At 40.7% G+C, this 12,070-nt stretch overlaps 1 protein-coding gene across 1 annotated transcript; it reads left to right on the top strand.

Annotated features, from left to right (window-relative positions):
- The first annotated feature begins 3,018 nt into the window (after positions 1 to 3,018).
- Positions 3,019 to 5,327, top strand: foxb1a (forkhead box B1a). Its single transcript, XM_061035385.1, has one exon. The coding sequence runs from the start codon at positions 3,400 to 3,402 to the stop codon at positions 4,339 to 4,341; it is 942 nt and encodes a 313-aa protein (XP_060891368.1). The 5' UTR covers positions 3,019 to 3,399; the 3' UTR covers positions 4,342 to 5,327.
- The last annotated feature ends 6,743 nt before the right edge of the window (positions 5,328 to 12,070 follow it).

The following is a 12,070-nucleotide window of genomic DNA, read 5'->3' as shown; positions in this document are numbered from 1 at the left end:
ATACCTTCTCATCAGCGCGTCCTTAATTGCACCGTAAAGCATCTCTTGGGGCTGAAACCACCGCGGACTTCATTAGCAGCGCAGGGCTAGTGGATGTTTTAGAGTCTGCAGACAGCAAACTATGTATACCTGCTTACATCGGGAACATGTGTTTAACACATGCAGGGGGACAGGTAGATTACAAATCCATTTAAATTTCCAGGATAATCCAAGTAAAATGTGAATTATTCAAATAGAAAATATTAGAAATAATAGCCAACTCATAATTCACCTGAAATCACATTTGAAATATTTATGAATAATTGTTCTCGCGATTACTTTTGTATTTATAGGTTGATTGGTTACCTCCATTTTCTATGCATTGCTTGTAATCATAAATATATTTACCTATGAATGAGATTTAAAATAAAATGATGAGTCATTTTAAATCAAAATACAAAACATTTGAATTTGTCGTCCAAAAAAGTAGACTCAGAACACTGGAATAAGAAATTTGATCTAAATAGAAAATGTGTTATTTTTAGTAATTGATCTGTGTTTTAAAATGTAGTTAATCCTTTGATTATTTGTTTTATGATAATAAGCATCACCATCCGCTTTAACTTTCTCTTAATCGCTCCTTGAAAGGCAGGTTTTTTTTTCCTCTCTCCCTCCGCAGGTCTGGGTGGCAGCAGATCTCAACTCGATTCACTGTGACAATATTGTTTGGCTATCATTCGCTGCTTTAAGCTGAATGGCATCGATCCTCTTTTAACAACATTTGTTTCCTATTGTGTTGGGGGGGTGCAGCAGAGGAGGGCAGACGTGTGAAAGTGGCTGTTTGATTCTCTTTTTCATCCCCATGACCTCAGCTTTTGTGTCTCATCACCCTGGGAATGTCACGCCTCACTACTCTACTTTAAGATGTTTCAGAAAGTGCCCTTTGTTTTCGCTCCTCTCTTTTTTTTTTTTTAAAGCTCACACAAAATTGTTCTTGGTCCCCCTTCGCGTTATAAAGGATACTTCAGGCTGAGGCACGGTTCACAAGTGCAATGCAATTTGGCTTATCCCAACCTTTGTTCGCGCTTCTACAAATGACCAAACATAGTGCAGACTTGATCTACTGCTGCTTGAACTCCGGAGTTTGGGAGCGGCTAAAAAACCCCTATTCAGATTCAGAGTCATGGTGGTATTTTCACTGTGTGCATTGGACGGAGACAAAAGGGCCTACCAATATCCCATAACCCTGTAGCTCAAAAAGCCACACCGTCTGTGTGTGAGAGGAGAGAAGAAGAAGAAAAAAAAACTCTTATGCTGCTCTGTGGCTGGTTAATTCGAGTGTTGTAGGTTAACGTGCAACACACAAACTGGTTTGCAAAAAAAAGTTGTAAAACAAGAAAAAATAAATTCGAAAAATGTTGCATTTCAAGAAAACGAACATTTGTAATCGTGCGTAAAATGGCACGTAATTTGTAGTTTAATTGAAATAGCTCTTATTACTAACATTTCACAATCATAAACAAATAATCAAATCTTTGAGTTACAAATTCGGAGCGACTCTGACTTCTTTGTACACATTAACCCGAGTGAGAGCCAATCATATGATACGTGTTGAATGAATGAATGGATGGATTGATGAATGGGGTAGATGTCACAAGATGTTTGGCACTTGGCAGTGTGTTGTCATTATCCGCGGTGTGTGAGATGAGTCGACCGGGCCACTTCCTTTTGGACTGAACCTTTTGAGCTGAACATTAATGTGAGATGACAGGTGTTAAAAGGCACTCTGCGGGAACACAAAGTGAAACTGCACGCTGCAAGTTTCAGACACCGGACACATTAACAAAAAGACTTTTCTTCATTTATTTAATTTTTTTAGATTTGAAAAACAAAATAATCCCCAATTTATTTGAAAATATATGGCATATTTGGAGCATTTGGATGGCATTAGTGTCTTTATTTGTTCTTCTTCGTTTGTTTAACAGTCCTAATGCAGCATTGAGGACTCTCCTCTGCAGCCTGTTCAGGTTTTCTGGGTGAAAATAGCTCAGTGTCCCCCCGCAATGCGATTCTTTTCGTAATCCGTCAGACTGGTGATGGGGTGCATTGTGGATTTATGGGGGGAAATTAGCATAAATTATGAGCAAATCTGCGTGTGCGTGTGTGTGGTCCCTGGCATTGCAAACCCTCCAAGCGGAAAAGGTGGCCCTGGCCAAAAGCTTGAATGGCAATAGTTCAAAATAGGCTTCCCATTTGGTTTTCACATTCATATAATTGACTTATGGATATTTTATACAGTTTTCAGCACACCATCCTCAAGGGTTTATTTGCATTTGTGAAGTACTCTGGAATCTTCTTTACATAAACACAATAGACCTGGACGCCTCATGAAGTTTCAGTTTGGATAACGTTGTTTGTATTGTGTTGATGTTTTCATATCGTTACTTCCTTTGCTCAGCTACAAACTTACTCATGCAGGTGAATTATTTTGCATCGTATTTTATAAACAAAAAATGAGTAGATTCAGAGAAAAAAAAATGCATTTCTGTCCCTAAAATAAGACGTATTTAAAAATATATAGTATATGTTTTCGGACTCATCAGTTTCAGCATGCAAAACAGTTTTTGGAACACTACTCTTCACAACATAACTTCAAAAATAAGACACTTTTTAAACATCCGTCTTAGAGCACATTTACCTTAGCATAAATACAGATAGACTTAACTTTATGGGCGATTTCCTAAAATGCCAAATACATTAAATGTCCATTCACAGTCCATATCTACCCGTGAATTAACCGTAAAAGTCCGCTGAAGAAGCATTAGCGCATACCTTCACACACTGAGTGCCATCGCAGTTCAATTCCGGTTGTCGAGCCTTTTCACCCCTTTTTCTGTCTTCAAATGGAAATGATTTCCATTGGCCCAAGGTGTCCATGTAAATAGGTGTAAATGAAACCAGATTATGCCTTCCTCCCAGCCCCCCCCCCCCCCTCTCCTCCCATGGCAATTGTCATGTGATAGCAAAGAGGTGGCACATTAATGGAGCGCCTCTACAGGGGTCTTTTCTGCTCATGTCACTACATAAAACTATCAGATGGTTAGAGGAAGGCCATGTAGGCAGCCACTTAGCTCGTCTTACCGAGGACGCCAAAAGAAGTCTATTCAGCTCTGCTAGCAGGACAAGCTGACTTACTTTGCGAGAAAGACTTAGAGCAGCCGTCATTCCATAAATGTACACCGCCCGCCCGCCTGCTCACTGCAGAGACGCGCAGCCTGGCTCTTTTACGCACGACTCAACGCCAGCTTTTGCTTGCTTTTAAACTTTCCTCCGTGGCTGTTTTCATGAAGAGCGACCAGCCTTCGCCAAGGAATTAAAGAGGGACTACTTTTTATTGATTTTTTCCTGAAAATATCGAGGATGCCTCGTCCGGGGAGAAACACGTACAGCGACCAGAAGCCTCCTTACTCCTACATCTCCCTCACTGCCATGGCGATCCAGAGCTGCCCGGAGAAGATGCTGCCTCTAAGTGAAATTTACAAGTTCATCATGGATAGATTCCCGTACTACAGAGAAAACACTCAGCGGTGGCAGAATTCCCTGCGCCACAACCTGTCCTTCAACGACTGTTTCATCAAAATCCCCCGGCGTCCGGATCAGCCAGGTAAGGGCAGCTTCTGGGCTCTGCACCCCAGCTGCGGGGACATGTTTGAAAATGGAAGTTTCCTGAGACGCCGCAAAAGGTTCAAACTGTTGATGTCAGCCGACCACTTGGCTCCCAGTAAGCAGTCAGATGCTGCGCATTACCTCCAGCAGCAAGCCAAACTGAGGCTGAGCGCCCTGGCAGCCACCGGAACGCACCTGCCCCAGATGTCAACCTACAACCTCGGAGTGACTCAGACGTCAACTTTCAAGCACCCGTTCGCCATCGAGAACATCATCGCCAGAGAGTACAAGGTCCCGGGCAGCCTGGCCTTCTCCACCATGCAGTCCATGTCTGCCGGGTACCCGCTGCACAATCAGCTGACCACAGCCTGGCCCCACATGTACAACACCAGCATGATTGACACTGTCGCTCCAATCTCCATGGCGAGCAGCGACTACAGTGCGTACGGCATGCCCATCAAGTCCTTGTGCCACGGGGGACAGTCCTTACCCGCGATTCCGGTTCCCATCAAGCCCACCCCGACCTCCATGGCGGGCTTCTCGGCGTTACCTCCACACATCCCCGCGTTTCTATCAAACTCTCCGCAGTCTCTGAGCCCGACGTCCCCACAGACAGCGACTAGCCAAAGCAGCCCAGCCACCCCGAGCGAGACTCTGACGAGCCCGTCCACACTGCAGTCTGTGGCTGTGCACTGACCACATAAACTGGCCCACTATTAAAAAAAAAAAAAAAAAAAGAACTGCTGGCTGGCTCCCAGGCCCTGTTTATTGATCCCAAAGTTTATATTTTCTGTCGTCGGAAACTATCAAGGCGAGTTGCAGTTGCATATCGATTTATTTGTGTATGTGTTGAATGTGTCGCTTTAATAAATCGTGTCATAAAAGTCCAGCACAGAATCGCACAGCGAAGTATTGCTCTTGAAAATATAAATTATTTGATAGTTCTATTTTCAGTTGATTGTGACATGTGAGTGTTGGAAGTGGAGCAACAGAGTCAGTTTGTTTTTGGCACCATCGACTCTGATTTGCTTCTAATTCCCGTGGCAGATTTGTTCATTTTGTTTTAGTCTGATGAAAAAAAAAGCAAATCGTTTGCACCGTTTCTGTGTGACCACTGTAATGTCAATGAAATAACGAGGCAATGGTTTCTGTGTTTTTGTTTGCTTTTAAGACTGGAACCATGGAGGAGGGGGGAAAACCAAATAGGAATAGGATTTAGATTTGTTCTTATACCATCCCTGGAAAAAAAAATGAGAGAGCAAACTGGAACTCTTTTCTAAGTGGAAAAAGTATTGTGAGACGTCCTCAAAATGCAAGATGTGAATATTGCAAATAACTGATACTGAAATGTTGTAAAATGCACTTTTTAGTTTTATGTTTTAGATATCTATTTTCCAGAAAATCTTCTGTGAAGCATTTAATTTAAAAGGCTGTGGTGACCATGTGTATCAGATGCTGTAAATTTGTACTTTTTTTTTTTTTTTTAGGTTAAAGCATGCATTCTAAAAACAATTTGTGTTGTTACTGTTGCTGTTATTGTTGTTGTTTTGTTTGTTTTCTTATTTTTTGCAAGCATGCGTGCTTTGGAAAAAAATGTTCAAACAGTCTGCAATGAATTGGATATAAAAAAAACTGGTCATCGAATTTATTTTCTCATTAAAAGTGAAGTAAACAATCAAAAATGTTTCTGGAGAGTCAATCAGAGAAGTCAAATTATTGTTGGTTCTGTTATTATTAGTGTGAGAAATGTGGATGTGGAACATATTTTTAAATGATCACTCTGTTGCTTCAACCATTTAATAATAATTATAATAATAATAATAATAATAATACTATTAGTAATAATAATAAAGGTTTTCTGGTAGGACCTGTATGATTTCAGAGTGTGGGTCTGCAGAGCGTCAGTGTGCAGAGAATGGATGGTGCAGTGCATTAGGATGCATGGAGCTGCGATGCCATGGTCACAGCGCAGACAACTGAGCTCATTCATCAAGCTGCTGGCTATACACAATAAATCCCAACAATAAACATTTAAAGAAGCTGCACACACATTAATATTGTTGCTTTTCTTTTAGGAAAGATTCAATAGGTGGAACGTTTTTTTTTCTCTCTCTCTCCCTTTTAGCAGTGACTGAAACTGTCTCGATGTTATTTTGCGAATGAACAAAATGCAACAGGTTTAGAAACGGAAGGACTCCAAAGATGCAAAACAATTTCTTTCTTAATTATTCGATTCGACTCAGAATACCTTCAATACAAAAAATAACGTTATTTCTCTTCCCTCTCTATAGCAGCAGCCCGTCGCAGGGTATTAAACAAATACATTAGAATTCCGTCACTTTATGCAATCGAGTAGATCAAATAAAGGCTCTCGGGCCACTTCATTCGCCCTCATTCACTTGAATTGAAAGTGCAAAGAATAGCAAAGTTAGACTGGGCCACCAATGTAGATTTAGCCTTTTTTCAGCGAGACAAAAAGACTGATTTTTCACAAACACATTGCTGACTGGGGAACTAGGAAACGAGCTGCAAGACCCTTTTGGAATTTAAATCCACCCCTCCCCCACGGACTGTTTGGACAACACTGTTAGTTTTTTTTTTCTTTCCTCCCCACTTTGTGGCATTTGTGTGTGTAACATTTATTCTGACTCTGAAAGATTAAATTAAACTCCAAGGTCGGATTACACGCTTTTTTTTTTTAAGGAAAGGAAATCTGGCTGGTCGTTAGAATTACATTAAAAGCATATATTTTTTCTTTTCTTCATGGAGCATACAAAAGCAACTTAATCCCCCTATTTCAATACACAAAATATATAGAGAATTTTCACTACACACAAGCCTATACTTGTGATATTTACCTTCTTAAAAAAATGGTACTTAAATTATATACAGTATGTAGTTGAATGTTTAAATTATATAAAAATAATCCTAGAATGTTAAATGTACAAGTTTAACCAAAATGTTTTATTTGATGTATGTATAGGAAATATTGCACATACAAGTATCATGCAGTACGTCTTTTTCCATCATCATTTTTATGGCTGTTGCAGGCAAATTACTGAAATATTGCAAATTTCTCCAAATTTCTTCCAGTCTCCAAAAACTTATTTAGGGTGTTGTGTGGCTTGCACCTAGTTCCATTACCAATGTAGAGAAACCCTCTAATATTTACTTGCTTTTTCCCCAAAAAAGTAAGTAAATTTAACCCCTTAAGTGTCACTGCCATAACATTCATGAGGCAGGTGGTGGATAAAATAAATAAATAGATAAAGACACACACACAAAACAAGATTAAACATGAGCCAATCATCTCTGACTCCCAGCACTTTTGAAATTAAAACTATTTTCTAACTATTCTGAAATTATGAGCAATTTAATCACACACTCACCCTAACATCAAACACTTGAGCTTTTCTCTCCTCTTGTAATACAAATACAATCTGTCCCTGCTCTTTCAGTCTATCACTGAGACATTATTTCCTCAGTTCAGTAGCATCAGAATGAACTCAGTTGTATAATCCTCGTCTGACTGCATCGTCCTTGTTCTCTCCACTAGGTTCCACTTAGACAAAGAAGAAGGTCATCTCAGGCAGGGGATGAAATATAGACCACATGCAAAACCTCAATGTTGTGGTTTAATTAAAATAATTCATTAAAGTGGAGGCCCTGGGTAATTAGCATGTATTATTTATGATTGCTTAATGCATGCAGGCAGTGGCCTCCGCAATAAACTCAACTTAACCTCAAGTAGGGAAGTGATACGGACAGGCTGCTGTTATTTACTGTGTGTTGTTTGGATATTTGTAAAAAAAAAAAAAGGAAGCAAGTGTTTCATAAAAAAAATAAAGATAAATAAATAAATGTAAATTTTCTGGCCTCGTCTGCACACAAACAACTTATTTGTCTACAAGTTTATCTTGTGGATTTATGCTCACTCAGAAGTGAAGCTGTCAAGATTTTATTTGGCAAGGGGGAGATGTTTGGAACTTTTTCTTTTTTTTATATATTTATTAAATATTATAACAAAATATATGTTTTCAAGAATTCTTACCGGTCACTCGTGTTGAAAATAGTTTCCGCTGCGTCCCTGAACTGACAGAATGAGGACATAGCAAAAAGCAGCAGACTGTCAGCGCTGACTTTTAGTAGAAGAAGAAGAAGAAGAAGAAGAAGCCAAATAATCAGCAATAGACAAAACCTGCATTAATTATACTCTGCAAATGTGTCAATCCCTGACAGGCCCATGACATCTTGAAACATGGCCAGTGGCTATATTTGATTATTTCCTGTAAGTACATGTAGTTTTTTTTGTTTTTTTTTAGAAAAAACAACAAAGTAAAACAAATATTTTTAGATGGAGCTGTGGGCCATGGTAAACAGATTTATTTTAGTGCTAAATAGACTGAAACTGGTGCTCTCCTGAAGGGTTGGAAAGAAACCACAGAGGGGAAAGAAATGTTCTTAAAACCTGTTTTTTTTTTTGGTTTTTTTTACAAATCAAACACAATAATATCTTGATAATATCTTACTGAGGATTACATTTCATCAGAAATCATCCCCGAGTTTCGTTTGACACCTTGATACAATTTGGAACAAAATCCCACATAATCATTGTAACAGAGTGTGGTTAACTCATCTGTCATAATGGGTGACTCCCAGGCTAAATACATGACATGGTCGTGTCGGAGGGCAAATGTCAGGTATAGTAGGCAGCTGCAGGAACAGGCAGGGGAATGCACCAGCAGCATTCAAGGCTGGCTCAGCCAAACACCCATGTGTGCATGAAATTAGAGTGTCAACATCTGATTCATGCTGCTGGGTGGTGACTGTGAAACAAATTATTGTCAGCGGGTGGCAGCGGCATAAATTCCAGTGAGCTGAAGCAGACAGTGGCTAGCGTGGACGTTACAGCAAGCAGTAGATCCTGTTTCATAAACTGGGGTGAAACTTTTTTTGTAATGGGATACAAATTCAAAGGTTCACAGTTCACATCGGTGCTCTTCATAGAAATAAGTGATTGCATTTCAAGAGGTGTGTCTGAAAGTGTTCTCGAGCTGTGAATTTTAACTCATCTTATGGAGGTATGTGCTGAAAAGATCTAATGGTTCCAGGAAATGGAGTGATAATTGTTATTCGAGATAAGGATGCATATTGTCACAGACGGGGTGTGTGAGGTGCAAATGAGAGCTACTGTGGCATTTCAGCAGCAAAACAAGTCAGACCAAGGAAACACTGAAATCTTTTTAAAGGAGACTTTTTAAAGTGATTCAAAAAGAAAAAAATCATCCTCTGATGCTTTTAACATCTTTTCATCTTTTCTGTCTTTTATCTGTTTTTATGGAGTGTGTTAGGATAGAGGACTTTGATGTAATGATTCAAATGTTGCATTAATGAAAATAAATGGACTTTACGTAGCCAGCACTATTAGATGTATGTTTTCTTTCCCGCAGGTCATCAGTTTAGCCTTGCAGTGACAGTTACTGACATCAGTTTTTCTCACCTAAGAAAATGTGATGCAACGCTACATCTTGGTACGTAGGTGAATCTCTTGTTATTGGCGTGTGAGAGTCGGGCGGGTCGAGACAAGGTGAGAGAGATAAGCAACAGATTCATCAAACTTCAGGCTCCAGCCCTGTCAAACTCAACCTGCAGCCATTACGTCTGACATCTGTCTCACTCCTTCTTCTTCTTCTTAAATTCAGTGTTAAAGTGGGTTCAAAAAATGCTTCACATCCTTAAGAATTGGTTATGTTTGACATGGCCTTGTTCTTTTGTGTAAATTGTAAATGAATCTATTTATCCCCCTGTGAATAATATTGCATGTCTGTGTAGGGCGTCTCCTTAGTGTCTACTTGTCTTGTCTAGCCTTGGAAATCTGTTCCACTTTGGAGTCATTGCTTCATTTTTAAAAGAAAGTCCCACAGCAAAAGTCCGACCAAATGTCGAACCTCAGTGTGGGAAGGCAGCTAAATACAAACAAGCAGCTTTAATGAAGGTACTTAACAGATTTGACACTGCAATGTTTTCCGTTCTCAAGTGCTTTAGCTGCTAGGTGTTACAACTGTAACAGAATCTGTGGATTTTAGCAGCCTGCTATTTCCCCTTTTAAATGTGGGACGAAAAGCTCATTTATCACTTCACCTTGGGATCTTATCGTCCCCTCTCCAGCCATAAACTAACACTTACAAAGGACTTCAAAGGTGCGCCAGATAGCAGAGGTGAGATCAGGGGGCCTGCATCCACTCGGGGCCAGTTCCCTTCCAGAGATGAGATGGAGCTGATTAGCAGGAGTGTGCGGCGAGCCCCGTGGGGGCAGCAGCTGGAGGAGCACTCCCGGGAGAGGTGTGAGTTTTGACAGCTCCTGTCTCTCCCCTCTGGATACCGCAGGGTCAGGGCACCCTCAGCGGGGCCCGGGCTCCTCGCTGGATAGGAAGTCAGCAGTAATTGCCATTCAGCCGGTGGGACAGAAAGAGGCAACAAAAACCAGCGAAAGAACACACAGCCTGTTTCCTCTTTGTCTGGATGTGTTTGAGGAAGGATGCTACCTCCTCTTGGACAGAACAAAGCCGCAATAAACTTCTCACAATTACAATCTTGCAGAAGTTGCAGAAAAGGGGGACGACATAACGGTCTCGCCGCACACTCTGGGCCCATCTCCTCTCCAAGAGCACAGCCCAGATGGCTGCTTGTTATTGCATCACAATAACCTGCATTGTTCTGTTAATGTAACTTCATCTGTGCCTTTGATCTGATCTCATGTTGTCGCGGCCAGTGTGAAAATCCCTATCAAGTGCATGATCCGGCACTACGCTCATTGTGATTGTGATAATCTCCTGCATTGAAATTCCACTTTGTTCCTTTGTTTCTTTGTCAGTGGACACAATGTGAGGTTAATTAGCAGCCAATGGTAACCTCTGCGTTCCTGGATCCTTCATCACAGCTGAAGAGTACTCGTCACCGGGGTTCGTTTGGCACTGGCGAGACCAAACATAAGGCCCGGAGCCTATTGAAAGTAAGCAGAATACAAACGCAGAAGCAACTTAATCCCCTTCAGGATAACACACAGGCGACACAAGCTTAATTGTTTCTTCACGTCTTTAATTGCTCTCATCATTGTTGCCTTTGTCGCACATAAGACACACACATATCTGGATGTGTTTGCAGAGCAGGTTGCAGTGATCTGTTTTTTTTTTTTTTTAAACATTAAAAAGGCTTGAATGTGAGTTTCACCTCATTTGGAGGTGTCGGAGTGCAATTTTTTCGGTGTCTTCTGCGTGGCATGAAGCTCTCAGTACAGTGCATTTATCTGCAATATTGCCCCTTCCGCCACTTCAGAGCTCCCCATTCCCTGGTGGTCTAATTTATGTTAAGTCACAAACCTCCCCTATGGCTGTTTTGAAATGTTCAGAATGGAGACTGTGTGCTCCAGGTTTATGCCAGCGCCACAATCCCCTGTATAATTGTTCTCTATGGGAAAGCACATCTCAGTGAAACCATCTGCAAGTCCATGGGGCAGTTTCCTGAAGAATGAGTGGACTTCTTAGGAGGGGGGGGGTTCCACCGCAATCCAGTTTCTCTTGTGAAGCAAGTAATTAATTCAAATCTCAGGAAGTCAATGGCCGCCTGGATCAGAGGAGCACGTAGCAGCACACAGCTGCTGATACCTCCGAAACACACCGCTTGTCTTCTCAGGAAGTCGCCACACAATAAGGTCACAATGGGCGCACACATCCGTACCAGGCTCAGATAACACTGATTTTAATCTGTGATTTTTTTTTTTTTGTGTGTGCCCTCCTCACACTTCATTAAACTAAATCATGGTGATGATAAAAGTCACCAATACTCTTGGGAAACGAGGTTCTTTATGAATGATGTAATATACTGTCATTAAACAGGCTTTCAAGGTTCTGTGGTTCCTCCAGCTACAATTAATTTACCTGATTAGTTGTTTAAGGTTTTTTTTTTTTTTTTTTAATATGCAAAAGATGGATCTGACTTGGCAGGGTCTTTGTTTTTAAAATATCATCTTTATACGGAGTTGAGTTTCCCAAAGTGGTGTACAAGAAAAGTCCCAGTTTTTTTGTGATGAGGCGTTGGAAAAGTGGTGCTCTTCTACCCTTTTTTTTTTTGTTCTTCTCATTAAACTCATTAGCCGGATCGTGGGAATGATGAAACATGATGAAAGAGCAACAGCAGCACTTTAAGAACCACAAAAGAACATCACTTGCCCATTGAATCTTTCATTCTTTTCTGCAAACTGTAAAGTAGCGCAGACAAGAAGACACTTTAAGCTCGGTTATTATTTAAGTTGACCTGCAGTTAGTTTCATAAGACAATGTTAAAGGTGTTTGATTCAATCTTAGACCTCACATCAACTCTGAACCCCTCCAACATGACACAGATTGTTTGGACAGGAGGACTCGGC

Source organism: Labrus mixtus, chromosome 4, assembly GCF_963584025.1.
Source record: "Labrus mixtus chromosome 4, fLabMix1.1, whole genome shotgun sequence".
NCBI lineage: Eukaryota > Metazoa > Chordata > Actinopteri > Labriformes > Labridae > Labrus > Labrus mixtus.
Note: the sequence above shows the minus strand (reverse complement) of the source record. Positions and strands in the feature narration are given on the sequence as shown.

What these genes read in the sequence shown, in the direction of transcription:
- foxb1a (XM_061035385.1), top strand. Translation starts at nt 3,400, where the DNA reads ATGCCTCGTCCGGGGAGAAACACGTACAGCGACCAGAAGCCTCCTTAC.